This window comes from Bos grunniens, chromosome 4 (genome assembly GCF_055505025.1).
Source record: "Bos grunniens cultivar Pamir isolate PY7600 chromosome 4, Bosgru_T2T1.0, whole genome shotgun sequence".
NCBI lineage: Eukaryota > Metazoa > Chordata > Mammalia > Artiodactyla > Bovidae > Bos > Bos grunniens.
The window spans coordinates 81325168-81344072 of NC_141168.1; the positions used below are offsets into that span (position 1 = coordinate 81325168).

At 32.6% G+C, this 18905-nt stretch overlaps 1 protein-coding gene across 5 annotated transcripts in view; it reads right to left on the reverse strand.

The window, feature by feature from the left end:
• HGF (hepatocyte growth factor) overlaps nucleotides 1–18905 on the reverse strand; it is an 84201-nt gene that overhangs the window by 17692 nt on the left and 47604 nt on the right. For all 5 annotated transcript variants that reach the window (XM_086397162.1, XM_086397161.1, XM_086397165.1 and 2 more), the window contains 3 exons: nucleotides 16048–16222; nucleotides 12622–12749; nucleotides 2607–2709 (listed from right to left, as the gene is read on the reverse strand). In XM_086397162.1, the coding sequence (XP_086253288.1) occupies nucleotides 2607–2709; nucleotides 12622–12749; nucleotides 16048–16222 (406 nt within the window). The remainder of the gene's footprint in view (nucleotides 1–2606; nucleotides 2710–12621; nucleotides 12750–16047; nucleotides 16223–18905) is intronic.

Here is an 18905-nt window from a genome sequence, read left to right on the forward strand (position 1 = left end):
CAGCCAAAGATGGAGAAGCTGTCTATACAGTCAGTAAAAACAAGACTGGGAGCTGACTGTGGCTCAGATCCTGAGCTCCTTATTGCAAAATTCAGACTTGAAGAAAGGGAAAATCACTAGGCCATTCGGATATGACAAGCCAAATTCCTTATGATTGATTATACAGTGGAAGTGAAAAATAAAACGATTAGATCTATGGATGGAGGTTTGTAACAGGAGGTGGTGACCAAATCCATCCCCAAGAAAAAGATGCAACAAAACAAAATGGTTGCCTGATGAGACCTTAAAATAGCTGAGAAAAGAAGAGAAATGGAAGGCAAAGGAGAAAAGGAAAGATATACCCATCTGAATGCAAAGTTCCAAAGAATAGCAAGAAGAGACAAGAAACCCTTCTTAAGTGAACAATGCAAATAAATAGAGAAAAAACAATAGAATGGGAAAGACTAGAAATGTCTTTGAGAAAATTAAAGATACCTAGGGAATATTTCATACAAAATGGACACAATAAAGGACAAAAATGGTATGGACCTAATAGAAGCAGAAGATATTAAGAAGAGGTGGCAAGAATACACAGAAGAACTATACAAAAAAGGTCTTAGTCACCTGGATAACCACAATGGTATGATCACCCACCTAGAACCAGAATGTGAAGTCAAGTGGATCACAGGGAGCATAACTACAAACAAAGCTAACGGAGGTGATGGAATTCCAGCTGAGCTATTTCAAATCCTAAAAGATGATGCTGTGAAAGTGCTTCACTCAATGTGCCAGCAAATTTGGAAAACTCAGCAGTGGCCACAAGACTGGAAAAGTCAGTTTTCATTCCAATCCTTAAGAAGGTCAATGCCAAAGAATGTTGAAACTACCCCACAACTGCTCCCATTTCACATGATAGTAAGATAATGGTCAAAATCCTTCAAACTAGGCTGCAGTAATATGTGAATCGAGAACTTCCAGATATAGGAGCTGGCTTTAGAAAAGAGAGGAACCAGAAATCAAATTGCCAACATCTGTTGTGTCACAGAAAAAGCAAAGGAATTTCAGAAAAACATCTACTTCTGCTTCATTGACTGCACTAAAACCTTTGTGTGGATCACAACAAACTGTGGAAAATTATTAAAGACACGGGAATACCAGACCACCTTACTTGCCTCCAGAAAAAACTTGTATGCAGGTCAAAAAGCAACAGTTAGAACCAGACATGGAATAACAGACTGGTTCAAAATGGGAAAGGAGGACATCAAGGCAGTATATTGTCACCCTGCGTATTTAACTCACACCCAGAGTACCTCATGCAGAACGCCAGGCTGGATGAAGCACAAGCTGGGATCAAGATTGCCAGAAGAAATATCAATAACCTCAGGTATACAGATGACTCCACCCTAATGGCAGAAAATGAACAGGAACTAAACAGCCTCTTATTGAAGGTGAAAGAGGAGAGTGAAATCACTGGCTTAAAACTCAACATACAAAAAACTAAGATCATGGCATCTGGTCTCATCAGTTCATGGCAAATAGATGGGGAAACAATGGAAACAGTGACCGGCTACTATAAAACTTAAAAGTACAAGTGCGGCTTACATATTTGAATTGCATATTTATGTTAGAGAACACTGCTTTAGAACTATTACTGTTCATGGCAGTAAATCAATCAAAACTGTATAATCCACTAGTGAGTAAATTTTGAAACAGAATAAGAACTTTAAAGTGGAACCGGGAGCAAAATGACTCAACTTCTCTAGATCCTTAAATTCTTATACACACATATAGAACTATCTTCAGTATACAATTATGATGGTCAAATGTGATAACAACTCATATAAAGCAACCATGTTGTAGATACTTTGTTAAATGACACTACCTTTTTGTTCTCTTAATCCTTTTGCATATATTCTGGGATATTTAATAAAAATCTCTTCTATGTGATAAATATGTCTCATAATTCTTTTATTATTGCAAACACACTAGCGATTTGCTGGGGAAAGATAGTGGAAGGCAACTGCTTTTTTGTGAATGTATTCAATGTCAAAATCTCATTGAAATATATGGGTTTTCAATTCCATATCTATTCCATTAATTATAGAAAAATTGTGTGTCAAAATAAAGGTATACAAGGAAACATATCTCAATAGGTTTTTAGTAAAGTGGAATTGTAAGGTATCTAAGTACATGAAGATGATAACATCAATTTTATAAACTACTATGAATAAATAATTATGAGAATATAAACATGTAATGTACTATATGAAACACTAGATTTGACATTTAATTATTCATGTCTTATCAAGTTGTATAATTGTTTTCTCAATAGGAACATATCCTGCTTAAAGGTGAAACCAAAACATATGTCTACTTTTTGTTAATGTCCCCAAGGCACCTTTTATAGACCAGAACACACAGTAAATGCTCAATAAATATTTGCTGGTTTGAATTGTTTGCCACATAGGGAGAAAATATTATATTGAGTTACATTGAATAATCAGTCTAAGGTTTCTATTAGGTTACTAAGATACGTAAATGAATAGAAAGAAATACCAATGCATCTCCATACATGTATCTGCTGCTATCACTACATACTATATATTTAAAGAAATAAATTTACATACCGGTGTAAATCTTCCATGTTCTTATCCCACATCGAACATGTTAGTCCAGATCGTGTTTTGGATAAACTGCCCATATAGTTTTTGCCATTCCCACGATAACAATCTAAACATAAAATATATGAAAACTAATGAATCCTAGGGAGTATTCTTAAAGACATTTTTACAAACATATGCATTCATGAAAATCAACATAAAAATGAAAGCAACACACTGAAATATGTGCAAAGCAAACGGACTTAACTATCTCTAATAAAACATTTTTTTAGCCAGATTTCTTCTTCATTAAAATGGAAGTTTGTACATCAAATTACAAACTTAAAAAAAATCCAAAGAAAAATTAAATAAGTGCCTCTTAGGGACATCAAAGAAAGAAAAACTTTGTGCTGTTTATTCGCTCAGTCGTGACCAACTTTTTGCAACCCCACAAACTACAGCACACCGGGGTTCCCTGTCCTTCACTATCTCCCGGAGTTTGCTCAAACTCATGTCCATTGAGTCAGTGACGCCATCCAACCATCTCATCCTCTGTTGCCCCCTTCTCCTTCTGCTCTCAATCTTTTCCAGCATCAGGGTCTTTTCCAATGAGTAGGTTCTTTGCATCATGTGGCCAAAGTGTTGGGAGTTTCAGCTTCTGTATCAGTCCATCCAATGAATATTCAGGGTTGATTTCCTTTAGGATTGACTGGTTTGATCTCCTTGCAGTCCAAGGGACTCTCAAGAGTCTTATCCAACACCACAGTTCAAAAGCATCAATTCTTGGCCACTTAACCTTCTTTCTCACATCCGTACATGACTGCTGGAATAACTATGCTTTGACTAGAGGGACCTTTGTCAGCAAAGTGATGTCTCTGCTTCTTAATATGCTGTCTAGGTTTGTCATAGCTTTTCTTCCAAGGAGCAAGCAAGCATCTTTTAATTTCATGGTTACAGTCACCATCTGCAGTGACTTTGGAGCCCAAGAAAATAAAATCTGTCACTGTTTCCACTTTCTTCGCATCTATTTGCCATGAAGTGATGGGACCAGATGCTATGATCTTAGTGTTTTGCATGTGAGTTTTAAGCCAGCTTTTTCACTCTCCTCTTTCACCCACATCAAGAGGCTCTTTAGTTCCTCTTCCCTTTCTACCATTAGAGTGGTATGATCTGTATATCTGAGGTTGCTGATATTTCTCCTGACAATTTTGATTCCAACTTGTAAGTCATCCAACCCAGCATTCCACATGTTGTAGTCTACATATAAGTCAAATAAGCAGGGTGACAACATATAGCCTTGACGTACTCCTTTCCCAATTTCGAACCAGTCCATTGTTCTATCTCCAGTTCTAACTGTTGCTTCTTGACCTGCTTACAGGTTTCTCTGGAGGCAGGAAAGGTGGTTTGGTATTCCTATCTCTTTAAGGATTTTCCGTGTTTATTGTGATCCACGTGGTCAAAGGCTCTAGTATAGTCACTGAAGCAGATTTTTTTTTTTTTTGGAATTCCATTACTTTTTCTGTGATCCAACAGATATTTGCAATCTGATCTCTAGTTCCTCTGACTTTTCTACACCCAGCTCCTACATCTGGAATTTCTTGGTTCACATACTGTTGAGGTCTAGCTTGAAGGACTTTGAGCATTACCTTTCTAGCATGTGAAATGAGCTCAATTGTACAGTAGTGTGAACATTCTTTTGCATTGCTTTTCTTTAATATATATTTTCCAACGGAAAAATTTTACTCCACAGAAGAGTCACAAGAGATATAATGACTACTCATGTACCAGTCACATTTGTTGACTTATTATTTTTGTCTTACATGAGGTTGACATTCTGGGTCATCCAAGCCAGCTGTCTCGCAAACACTCTTTAATTTTGTCTGATTATCCTCATGAATGAAATCAAGTTAAATACAGAAATATTATATAAGGTGATATTTTGTTGCATTTATAGCATTATTTCATGTAACACATGATGTCAGTTTTTTCAATTATTGGTGATGAGTTTGATAACTTGGTTAAGTGATAAAAAGGAAAAACTTCATATATAACAAAAACAAGCAAATAAAAGTTTTGAGACCTTTGAGACTGACAACATCCTATTCCCAAACAAAGTTTTTAAAAATGGCTTAGGAATACTTTGTTTAATATTGCATAAATCAGTTATTACTGTGTTGGTTTTAAAATATTATCTTTCTTTCTTATATTTCTTTCTTTCTTGGTATTCTTCTCTAACACAGAGTTTTACCTTTTCCCCCAACTCCCTTCATTTAAGTATTATTAAATACTTCTAGTAGTAATACTAGCAATGGTATTGGCAGACCTACTAGTAGAAGTAGTAATGTAATGACGGACTCATGGATCCTCTTTTTATTCAACATGATATATAATCTATTCCTGTTGTTCATTTTAATGCTCAAGTTGTTACAAATTTAGCCAATGGAAGCCATGTTAAAATGATTCCTGTGCCTTTTATCATGCCCCATGTGAGTTTTTCACTTTTTTTCAACTGAGCAATTTGCATTCTGTTAAACATTGATAGGAGTGACCATATTCTTAATTTTAAAATTAAGAAAAAGAAGTTAAGTTCTTTCTAATATATATGTAGCAATTTCTGCATTTGAAAAAAAGCACTACATATTCTTAAATAATCTTGTGTATTTTAAAAGTAACTAAAAATTCTGATTTTTATGTGAATAAATATGATAAAAGACTATAAAATGTTACCTAGAAATGTACATCAACATTATTTTCTTTTAAATTTGGTAAGCCAAAGAATATTATCATTGGTTTTAAATATGCTATGTGATTAGAATAAATAATAGGTGTTCTGTGCTTAATGGTTCAGTCATGTCCGACTTTTTGTGACCCCATGGACTGTAGCCCACTAGGGGCCTCTGTCCATGTGGTTTCTCCAGGCAAGAATACTGGAGTGGGTTGTCATTACCTCCTCCACGGGACCTTCCAACCCAGGGATCCAACCCAGGTCTCCCACATTGCAGGCAGATTATTTACCATCTGAGCAACCAGGGAAGCCCAAGAATACTGAAATGGGTACCCATCTTTTCTCCAGGGGATCTTCCTGACCCAGGAATCGAACCAGAGTCTCCTGCATGGCAGGCAGAATCTTTACTAGCTGAGCTATCAGGGAAGCCCCAAAATAATAGGTAGAAAGCTTAATAAAATTTTTAAATAAATTGTCCAGGAATTAATTTAGTAAAGTATATAATTTAGTAAACTATATAAATTAATTTACAAAAGTATATATAAAATATACTGTAAGTATATTCAATAGCTATGTTTTGGTATTCATGATTTAAACTTAAATATACAAATTCAAATGATATGGGATTTGATACAAATAATATAGCAATCATTACAATACACAATAAAATTGTTTACAGAAAGCATAATTTTGTAAAATCCAATTATTGTACATATGCAGAATGTATTAATTAAAATTTCCTCTGACAATGCTATTTTTTCCTTTATTATGTAATCTTAAACCTTTGGCTGTTAAATAGTAAATTATTTAAATAAGCTCTCATTGAAGAAAACAATTGTGCAATGCAGTATATGGTACTGCTCTTTAATACATTTTTCATTTTACACCTATGTTTTCTGTATTAGAGAAAGAGGATGATTTATAAGCTAGGCTTTTTTTTTCTTAGTAAACTTTATATTCTAGAATAGCTTTTAATTTACAAAAAAACGTGTAAGTTTGTACAAAGTTCTAATACACCACATAGTTTCCCCTACTATCTTACATTGGTACGATGGTTTTAACGCCACTATTCAACATTATTACTAACTGAAGACTATTTCGCTCCAATTTATTCATAGTTTTTACCTAGAGTACTTTTTGTGTTCTAGGATGATACATTACATTTAACTGTCATGTTTTTTCGGCTCTTCTAGATGTAACAGTTTTTTCAGACTTTCTTTTTTGATGATCCTAAGAGTTTTAATGAGAACTGTCATGTTATAAAATGTCCATCAGTTGGGTTTGTCTGATATTTTCTTCATGATTAGATCTAGGTTATAAGTTTTTGAGAGGGAGACGTGAATTTTTGAGCACTTGCTAGCTTTCTAGCAAAAGATACTCCAGCCTTACTTTGTGTTTTTCTTGCCCTAGGCATGGATTCTTCAATTTCACCAGAGAGCCATTGTTAGTGATGAAAAGTAAGAAGACGAGAAACAGGTGTGCTCATTGCTATTTGCTACCATTTTTTCTGGTCCCTTTCATTTGATAGAGCCAAGCTGTGTGTGTGTGTGTGTGTGTGTGTTCATGAGTAACTGATCACTTCTAACTCCAATCTAGTACAAGAATTTTTCCTCTTCTCTATTTTAATGGTGTATTTCCTTTCTCCCATAGTAAGAACACTGATTGTAGGTACATGAATGTATTTCTTCATTTTCTAAATTCTTCAATGCACACAAGATAATGTCAAATCTCCTAACAACAAATTTATATTTTAAAGTTCAAAACACATTTATAGTTATCTACTTTTAAATGTATTTCAGTGAGGCTATATATAAAAAAATACGTTTAAAAATCATTTTGAAATTTATTTCCAAATTCTGTAGTAATGGTATCTCTTTGATACACAGATAGGCATATTTCTGTGCTTTTTCCCCCATCTTTCTTGAGATTACTTTTTGAACATTTAAAACACTATTAAAACATTAGTTTTGGTATATGAGAGTATGTATTCAGACTGTTCTCATTTTCCCTCTTGCTTCTGTGTCATATTTCTACTCACTGCTACCCACCATTAGGGTAACCAATTTCATTAGTTTTTTGTTTATGGTGCTTGTGTTTCTTTGTTTTACTTTTCTGGCAAAGATACACACATATATACATATGTAATATGACTATAAATTATATGTATATGTTCTATGTATATATTATTATATCCCATTTTTTTATTACTAGGAATAAATAACTTTTATTAATAGAATACCAAATATATATTTTAGTGGCTTTTTTCATTAATAATATACTTGAAAATCACTTCATATTAATTCAAAAAAACTTTATCATTCTTTTTGCAAATCCACAGTGTTCCATTGTGTGATTTTGCCAGAGTAGATTTGTGTTGTTTTGCTAACAAAAAAAATGCTGAAATCAAAAACTCGTGCATATGAGTTTCCATATTATTGGAGCTATATATTCAGATAGTGTATTGTTAGGTGAAAAGATGGATGTATATGTAATTTAATTATTGTAATATTCCATTCCATATGGATTTTACCATTTTCCATTCCCAAGAACAAAGTGCGAGAGTTCATATTCCCATACAGTTTTGCCAAAAAATAGTGTTGACAAGATTTTGAATCTTTGTGAATTTATATGTGAAAAACAGAAGTCCCATATTTATGAGATTTATGAAAAATCTCTACTTATATTTTAATTTTTTCTTGTTACATGTGACTTTAAGCATAATTTTAATGTTCTCTAAAGAAATGTTCATATGTTTTGTCCATTATTTAATTTTTTGGTCCTATATTTTTCACTTTCATAGCTTTTATATATTAGAAATATTTCTCTTTATCTGTGATATACATTTTAAAACTTTTTCCAAATTTGTCATTTGTCTTTTGAATTTAAAAATATAGGTTTGATTATGTTTTTGTCATGACACCTTTTGTAGCTTATTTTTTTTCTTTTATTGTCTTTAGAATTTGAGTGTTAATTAGAACCCACATTGCTACATCTAAGAAATAAAGTATTTTTCCAAGTTTACTCCTAGTATCTATATGGTTTCCATTTTTATGCTCATATCTATTATCCATTTGAAGTTTATTTTCAGGTATGGTGCAAAGCATGGATTAATTTTATTATTTTTCCAAATAGAACTTTATTGATCCACTATTATTTTTTAATTTTTACCCAGTGACATATAGTGCCACATTTTAAATATAATCTCAGTAAGGAGTCTATTTTTAGATCCTGTGTTCTGTTCTAATTGTCAATTTACTCTTGGGGTAGAACTACATTTTTAAAATGATAAACTCTTAAAAAAAATAAATAAAATTATAAACTCTTTAATAATATTTTAGTATCTGATAAAGTTTTTTACCTCTAATCATTTCTTTTTCACATTTTCCTTACTATAGTTACATGTTTATTCTTCTAGGAAAGATTTAGGATGCATTTGTTTGATATCAAAAAAGACAGTAATCTATTTATTAATATCACACTAAATTTACAAATTAGCTTAGGTGAAACTGATGTATTTGTGATATTGAGATCTTATATCAACAGCAAGTGATTTTTTCTACATGTTAAAGTACAACTTGGGACTTTCAGTAGTAATCTGAAATTTAATTACATAGATTTGCATATCTTTTCTAAGTTTACTCCTAAGTTTTCATCAGTTTTATTTCCTATTACAGATGTAGTTTTCTCTTTAATTATATCTTCAAACGCATATGTGAATGCTATTAATATTTGTATATTAATCATATATCATGCTACCTTAGTAATTTTTTTTACTATTTGAATTTAGATTTCCAAGAATATTACTATTATATAATTTGTGCAAAGATCTTTTGCCTTTTTACTCAGTCAATAAATATGCCTTCTAATTGTATAAAATGTCAACATTGCAATGTCAAAGAAAATATAATGTTAAAATATTTATATTAAATAGTAAGGGAGATAGTGGCCTTCCCTGGAGTCTCAGTAGTAAAGAATCTACATGCCAATGCAGGAGATATGGGTTCCATCCCTGGTTTGAGAAGATATCCTGGAGAGAGAAATAGCAACTAACTCCAGTATTCTTGCCTGGGAAATCCAATGAACAGAGAAGCCTGGCAAGCTATAGTCCATGGGGTCGCAAAGAGCTGGACATGACTGAGGATGCTATATATATATATACATACACACACATACACACACACACACACACACACACACATACACATATATATATACAGATATATGGGTGTGTAAGTTTGTATGTATACTGAATATTTTTGAGTATTTTTATGAAGAATGCATGAATTTTTGTCACAGTAATTTCAGAATCTGTTGAGATTTGTTATATGGTTGCTTTTCTTACAACTAAGGTGAATTATATTAATGGGTTTCTAAAACTGAACCATTTTTGTACTCAGACTATATTCAACCATTATGTATTATTTTCTTAATTTCTTTATTAAACTGTTCATTCAAATTTCATTTAAGATTTTACATTAATATTTACAAATGATATGAATGTATAGTTTTCTTCTCTGATTCCTTTATCATATTTAGGATTCAATATTATAATTTCATCCAGAAATAATTTGAAATTTTATTACATTTGTTAAGCTATAGGATAATTTATGTAGCATTGTGATCACTTGATCTGTGAATTCATCAAGGCATGATGTGGTTTGTGGTGGAACAATTTATTATAAATTTCCATGTTTCTTCTATAGGAATGAGTCTAAATTTTCTTTCTCTATCAGGGTCAATTCAACTAACTTGAATTTTCCTACTGTATTATTCATTTTATTTTCATTTTCAGTTTTCATATAAGGTTGTATAAAATAATCTCATGTTTTCTAATTTTCCAGTTCATTGGTTATCTTTACCTTCATAATTATTGTTTTATATATTTACCATCTCTCTCGAGTCAGTTGGCTAATGGTTGTCCATTTTGTTAATTTTTTCAAAGAATCATCATTTAGCTTTATTCATTAGTTCTACTATTTTTTCTTTACTTTTATAATGTCTGCTTTTGTCCTAGTTGTTTCCCTTCTTCTGTTGCTTTTGGTTTACTTTTTTTACACTTCTTGGAGTGGGAAATTTCATTCCCCTCTCTTTATCATATATTATTGATATAAATATTTAAAATGTCAATTGTTTGTTTTCTACCTTAAATGTACCTTATATAATCTAATACAGTGTTTCATCAGTGTTTTTAAAGAAATTCTACAATTTCGATTTTTTTAACAGTTATTTAATATCCAAATGGAAAAGCTTTTATATATATGCTAATTCAGATGCAGCAAAATTTGAGCAAAAGTTTTTAACTCATCAACCTATATGTAAAATTTATGTTTCCTGTTATATACAGAGGGATAAGAGCACCATCCTTTAATGTGTGTGTGGGGGGGGAGGGTTGGACAGGTATGTGTATATGTGTGTCTCTCCATGCATACATATCATATATGTAACAATGCCTACTATTAGCTTGGCAGTATTATACAGTAATATAACTGTCTGATAAAATTTCACAACTCTGTTGGCTAACTGTCTCAATACAAATTGCCCCATAGGACCCTGCAGATTGTTGCATATCAGGTATATTGTTAAATAAAAAGATTATAATATATTGTTAAAATATTAATGAAAAGCAGAAATCATGGGGGTAATGGAAAGGTAATTTTAAGGAGAATTCAGGTAAATCCTAGTTGTGTTAGTTTGAGAATTTAGGCAAGTTACTTGAATTCCACAAAACTAATTTCTTCATCTATTAATGTGTAGGTTTATTATATAAGCAATAACATCAACTTTGCTTTCAAAACCAAAAATCTATATTCTATTACCTGATCCTTTGATAAGTGATATATCTGTACATAAAAGCATCTTAATACACACCAGAGGCTTACAAAACAATTATTCTCATTTGCCTCTGTCACTCAGAAATTAGCAGTAATTGTTTAAATGAATAAAGCAGGGACAAAATAGATCCAGCTGGTACCAAACCTTCTTTAATCATTGTTTTCAACTTTATTTCCAACTGACCTTTAAAGTCTGCCCAGGAAGAGTGAAATTGATTGAAAAGGGATCTTCCCTCTACAACTGTTTTTGGAGTTGTTCACGAAAAATGGCACTGAGGGAAAGTCAGGGGATGGAAGAAGTATGTATAGGGCAATAAATCCATGAAACAAAGCTTTAAATTTGGTTTGGACTTTTTAGAATGATTTAGAACTGACCATGGCCATGACCATCAAAAGTAAATTTATGTGGAAGAATATGATTATTAAAAATCATAACTCCCAATTCATTCTATAGCAATAAATGCCCAGAGGCCAACATTATTATTATTGTTTGACAAATGATTTTTTAAACCTGTTTCAATGTGACTTTTCTTAACCACTGCTCCCTAAAACAATTCTTTGCGATGGTTGTCTGTGTTTCCAAGTACAATGGTGATTTATCTCAAAGCCCACTGTTGCTTATCATCTCTACTGCTAACACTCCTGTCCACATCACTCTCCTTTCTTGCCTAGATTACCGAAACAATCATTCAACTGATCCCCTTGTTTTGGCCCTTGTCAGGAGCTCTGGCTATTTTTCATAATGCAGCCAGAGTCATCCAGTTAGAATTGAAATCAAACAGATCATTTAATTTCCCTTCTCAGAATCCTACAGCAGTCTCTTCTCTTTCAGAATAGAAGTGTAAATCCTTCCAGTTTTTACAAGACTTATGAAGTTTTAGCTCAGCTGCTCTCTAACCTCATCTTCTGCTACTCTCTACCTTGCTCATTCTGTGCTGTTTCTTTCTTTTAACTTTTCAAGCACTTTCCCATCTCATCTCATTTTCATCTGTAATTTCCTCTCCCCAGAATGCTCTTTACAATTATGCACATGGTACATGCTGCTCTCCCACTCTTTCAGGTCCTCCTTAAATGTTACCTTAATATGTAAGATATTCTCAGACCATTAAAACGTAAAATAGCAACACCCTCCTCTCTAACTCTGGGACATTTATCTCTCTAGCACTTACACAAATTAGCTTACTATCCCCACCTCCATTTTAATTTTGCTTGTTTTTTATTTGCTGGACATTAGTTCCATGGGGCCAGAGAATTTTGTTTACTGGTATATCCACGGTGCCTAAAATTGTCCCTGGCACTAGTATACGGTCACATAAATAAATGGATATTGAGCAAATTAATATAAAAAAGAAATCCAACTTTGGACTTTGTGATTTTGTTTGCTAACGTGCAATAAGAAATAGCTCATCTCCTATAAAATGTATACTCCCTTTAGGCATTTCCACTGAGTTTAATCATGCCCACACTGCAAAATGTCAGCTATTACCTTGTCCACTTGACACGTCACATTTTGGAATTTGGGAGCAGTAGCCAACTCGGATGTTTGGATCAGTGGTAAAACACCACGGTGACTCAGCCCCATCTGGATTTCGGCAATAATTTTCTCTTAGGTCCCTATTGAGAATAAGCACGTTAATGTAAATTGCCAGGGTTTCTTACATTGGTGAAGTCAGTGTTATTACATTTCTAGAATCCCAGAATGTATGCATTCTATAAATAGAACTCTACACTTTAGATCTGGGATAGTTTTAACAATTTAGAATTCAATATACACAGCTGACAATGCCCACATTACCGAAATAAATGCTGTCAGATGTCAGAATTCTTTTACTTCCACAGACCTGGAGTTTCACACAAATACTACTGCTTCATGAAAAAGAGAAATAATACCACTTCATTATTCTCACTCATTTTTAAGACTTGGACTCTCAACTGTTACAATTTTTAAAGTCTGGTCTGTTACTCATTGTATTTTCATGAATCATAGATAATGTAGAAACAACATTCTCTTTGCAGAAGAAAGACTATTATAATTAACAGTCTTTAATTACTTTGTTAAAAATGAAGTTCTACCTATTCAAACATTTGCCACGAAAAAAATATTTATCCTTTAAATTCTGTATTTCTTTTATTTATTTAATTCACCACATAGATTTCTTTTAATTACAAAGTAGTTCTTTCTTGATTTAGCGATATTACCTGAAATTTTATATTTCTGTAAAATTAAGGCCTAATTACAATATAGAAAACCTACCTATAGAAAAAGTTGTCAACATAGCACATGTACTTCCTTTATTTTATCAATGATACAGTTAGACATTTGGAGCTTGTGATAAGGAAAAAGTCTAAATTAATATTATCTGTATGTAAAAGGATTTTACCTTTAATACAAAGTTCACATTAAATAAAATGGGGAGTTCATGATTTGTTCCCCTGATAGTGGTCTCTAATTTGAAGAAAGCATGCACTTTCTTTCCATAGATCTCTTTAATAATTTAACAAAATTAATATTCATTCTATAGGAAGGTATGCTATTTCACTTAGGCCCAATTAAAAATACGACACATTTAATACTAATCAGTTGGCCATTAGAAACTGAAAACAATTTTTTAAAAAAGCTTGAGTTTGGTTATAAAATCAACAAGTAATAGTTTATCAAGCCAAAATAAGTCCTGACATAAACTATGTTATTTAAGGTTGTAAGAACAGTGAGTGCCAATAGATTTGACCATTCTATAGCAAATGTTCTTATTTATAACCCACATTTAAACCTTTACTCTTCTTATAAAATCATAAAATTATTAACTGGAGAGATGAAGAAAATCTTTTCTCCTAACTAGTTTATACTCAAATTTTAAAAGATTATGTCAGTACAATGTATGTGCACTGAATTTTATATAAAGTGTATAGAAATTTGCAATTTTAAATGAATAATTGCTTAGTTAACTTTGAGTTGTAATTTAAGGCAAGATAATTAAACATATCTAAGGCTATCAAAAAACTTAAAGTTCCCCTTTTATAATCTATATCTAGAAGCACCTCATTAATCTAGATTAAACCAGAAAGTCATGGTTTGCTCAAATATTTTTTCTAAGTTTATTCACCTCACTTGAAGAATCAGTTACAATTATTAAAACAAATTAATGATTGTATGATTCATGTACATCATCACAGGCAGTATTTTTTAGTTATAGTGCTCTAAAAATTGTCATTTGTAAGGAATCTCAGTACTGGGGCAAACAGTGTTTGGTACAACCAGAGACACCTGACCAGAACTCCATTCTTTGCTAGCCCACAAACAGTAAATGCATCAATACTCTGAGCAAAAATGATGCATCAGATTTTATGTGTTTAATAACACAACTCACTTTTCGTTTTTTCATATTTATGTTTATCTTGACCAAATAACCAATTAAGAAAGAATAGCTTGGTGGTTGTGGTGGTTTCGTCACTAAGTCGTGTTTGACTCTTGCAACCCCATGGACTGTAGCCCGTGATACTCCAGGCAAGAGTAATGAAGAGGGTTGCCATTTCATTCTTCAGGGGATCCTCCCAACCCAGGTATTGAACTCAGATCTCCTGCATTGCAGGCAGAGTTTTTACCCACTGAGCTACAAGGGAAGCCTTCCCCAAAAAAAGAATAGCTTAAATTCCAACAATATATAGCAACTAAACTTTTGATCATTTTTTATTGTGAAACGTGTGGATTCAATTTCTGTAATGAATTTCTTTTTCTTACAGATGAGGTTAATTTGGATCACATATACAATCTTGAGTATTACCAGTCATTAGAACCAGAAGTGTGCATGGCACTGATACTGTCTTCTTTGTCTCTCTTAACTATTCTTTTCTCATTTTATTTGTTCTCTCTACTTTTATGTTTATTTCTGAGGTGTGAAACACATGGGTCAAAAATAGAGTGAATTGCTGTGAAAAAAATGAGGGAAATAAAAAATAAACAGAGTGGCAACAATACATTTATTATAAATATATTTTTAAATACAACAGGTGAATATTTAGTATCTAAGCAAAGAACTCTGAATTGGTTTAAAAAATTTAAATCATATAAAAAACCATAAACTATATCCCCTCTCCAGTGAATGGGCCAACTAATGTTCATAGATCTCCATCTTGAAATGTTAAGCCCTCTTATTAAAAGTCAGTTACATAAAGCCAATATATGTTATTTATAGGTGCTATTTCAGCAAAGCCACTATGAATGACACGTGTGTTATAAATTTGAAAAGCAATCATTTTATGTTCCTAATAACAAGGTGGACAATTTAAAAACACATGGCACTGTGGCTGTCCAACAAAATTCAAGTGGTGAAGAAAAGCAGCCATGGGGAAGAACATAACAAGTATATAACTGATATACAAGGGCAGTTTCTTCAGCTTGATTCATCTATACAATTGTTTTACTTCCCTACTTGTTAAATAAAATGTTGAAACAATAAAAAAATTTCATATAAAACTATAAATTTTTTTCAAGGCTGAAATCTCATCAGTTTACAATGTTGACTTAAGGTATGCCTTGTAATCTCCCCTCAAGTTAATATGAAAATTTAAGGAAGCACTAGTTTGAAAGTTTCCTGGTTATAGTTACCACTGATTTGTTCATTAAATAGACCTGCAAGAACAAAGCTGTGATCAGAAACCTAAAGATGTGTCTCCCAAAGCACGGATGGTACATCAACCATCTGATTCAGAATCAACAAGAGTGGTTGCTAAAATGTATTATTTGAGGTCCAAATTTCAGACCTGAAGAATCAAAAATTTGGGGTGCATGTATCTGCCTTTTAATTGCTAAATTTTCCCTAGGCACACTAAAGTTTAAGGATCACTAACATAGAAATTAGTAAAAATCAACCATTCTGCCTACTGAAATTTATAATTTCCCTAATTTACTCACTTGCACTTGAAATTTTCAGGAGTTATGTCATGCTGGTGAGGATACTGGGAATCCCAACGCTGACAGGGAATTCCATTCCAAATGGTATTGATGGTGCCCCGGTAACCTTCTCCTTGACCTTGAATGCATTCAGTCGTTTGCATAGGGACATCTGTGTCATTCATAGTACTGTGGGCTATTGGTAAAAAGAAATATAAATTTAAATAAAATAATTTAATTTGTCATCTACCTCTTAGAGTTCACTTGCATTTTATTTGTAGGATTTTCTGTCACATAAGTTTTTACAATAATTGAATGAAATAAAAAATTCAGTTTATCACTATTACTATCTCATTCAACCAAAAGGAGGATTAAAATGGTGGACTCAACTTGTTGACATTTTAAAAATATTGCTTGCCTCTAAGCAGATTTATTTATTGCCTTTTTGTTTGTCCAATTTCAGTGCTTACCATACCTGATAAAGATCCTGAAAATCTCAGTAAGAAAATATTTAAAGTACAAAATTAAACTTATAAAACTTGAGCTCTCTGTCTTAAAATATACTCACTTATACAAAATATAACTCAAAGCATTCTGGAGCAACTAAAATTCATATACCTTCTCAAAACATGCATGAAAATGTTTATGTTTCCATGTAAACTCACCCATTACCTTTAACCTAAATGGTTATTCAAGATGCCTCTGGATAAAACTCAAGTTGACACCGTCTAGGATAGTTTAAAAAGTGAATAAATGTCTTTTATTCATCTATTCTGGAATTTGATGTATCATTTCTCCAAAGGAGAGGTCAGAATTAGACATGTCTTCAGAGGCTAGGGATGTGTATAAAAATGTAATATATTTAACAGTGTAAATACTTTAAAAGTGGCTCTTTAGCTTCATTTTGAATTTCTTTCTTTCTTGCAAATAATTATTACCTTATGTGGCTGAATGCTTTATTTCATCGAGTTCCTTGCAAAGGTAGTAGAGCCTAAGTTTGGAGTTGTTCTATGAAGCTTTGTGAAAAATAAGGATTAATTAATGACCATCTCAACCACTAGAACATTTTAAACACAAATTTTTACAAACTGCTCATTTAGTAATTTTTATTTTAAAAAAACTTCTTCTTCAGCTCATCTTAAAATGTGTTATTTCTTAGGCATCTGCTTTAGGGAATACAAATGCAGCTTAGAAACATCCTAAATTAAAAAGAAATCCAAATGGACATGAGGAAATGTCCACAGATTGACCCATAAAATGGACATTGAGAGTGGATGACTTAGAAATTAGTATCTGTTGATATTGGCAATTTTTATTGTCAATGTATATCAATGTATATTGATTCAGAGGGCTTCCCTCATAGCTCAGTTGGTAAAGAATCTGGCTGCAATGCAGGAGACCCCAGTTCGATTCCTGGGTTGGGAAGAGCTCCTGGAGAAGGGAAAGGCTACCTACTCCAGTATTCTGGCCTGGAGAATTCCATGGACTGTATAGTCCATGGTTGCAAAGAGTTAGACACAACTGAGCAACTTTCACTTCACTTCATTGATTCAGGAAGAACAAAAATTTTGAACTGAGAAAGTACTTGTATAGAAGTTCATACTATTTAAGTTCATTATGATTTTAATACTACCTGAAGTTCTTTGATGAAATAGAAAATATTAAATTTCATAGATTCTGAGGGTTAGAACTATATTTCATTAAAACAAATGCTACTAAGCTATTTTTTCTGATAATTTGAGTGGATTGTTAAATGATTTGAGGAGATTGGGTATGTGCCGGAAGTCTTTAAAGGGTGACAACTCTAAAACAGGTACTGACATATACATCTAATTATAAAACTATGATGTGAAAAAAGACAAAAGGAATGTCCCCAGGAATCTGTCACTTCATTAGCTTAACATTTTAAGAAGAAAACTTTTGATCCCCCACTTCTTGGACACAAGCTCCTGGGCAGTAAACTTGTGACCTCAGTCAGGTCTCAGATTACTGACAATGGCAACAAGGTCAGAGATAGGGCAGCCAGAGCAAAAACACTTCCTCTACTCTCATGGACTTCATTGCCTGACTTGGGTACTACAGCTCTCTTACTTTCTTAGTTATGTGTGTGTGTTGTTTTGAGTGTTAGTGATCCATCCTTCTCAGTATCATTTTGGCACTATGAACTTGCAACTGAAGAATCCAGGCAGCCAGGGCCACCTTTGGCTAGATAATGGGCCTTGCACGCCCATCAGAGGTTAACACACTCTAGTCCTTGTACTACACTATGATTGTCTAGACATCAACCTAAACAATGTAAAAAGAGGAATGATAAAATTTAAAAGCTAGTAAAAGATAAATATTTTTCTAATTTGAGGTTAAGTTTTCAAATTTTTGGAGTCCTGGTGAAAAGAATTATCTATATTACAAAAACTCTAAGTCAAAGAAAAGACTACCTGTATAAGAATATGGAGGAAAATATTTCTTTGCTGATCAATGCATTAAAATTTCAGTGTCAAGTTCAGAGACCTGAACTGTTTTACTGACCTTGCACCTCAACTGCAGAGGTTCCCAGAAAGTTTTAAAGAATTTGTTTTCACTTTAACTATCATAAAATCCTCATTTGAACAATAATGCTAAATACTTTTTCTGAACTTTTATTATTATATTTTAAAAATGATATAAACTTATTATAAGGAGTCACTATTGGACAGGGAGGCCTGGCATGCTGTGATTCATGGGGTCGCAAAGAGTCGGACACGACTGAGCAACTGATCTGATCTGATCTGATTATTCACTAAAAGACAGTGTAATTTAAAATGGTTAGATTAAAAACTAAATTTTTGGATTTGGATTAAATAATTGGATTATTGAACAGATTCTAATTTGGAGGATTATTG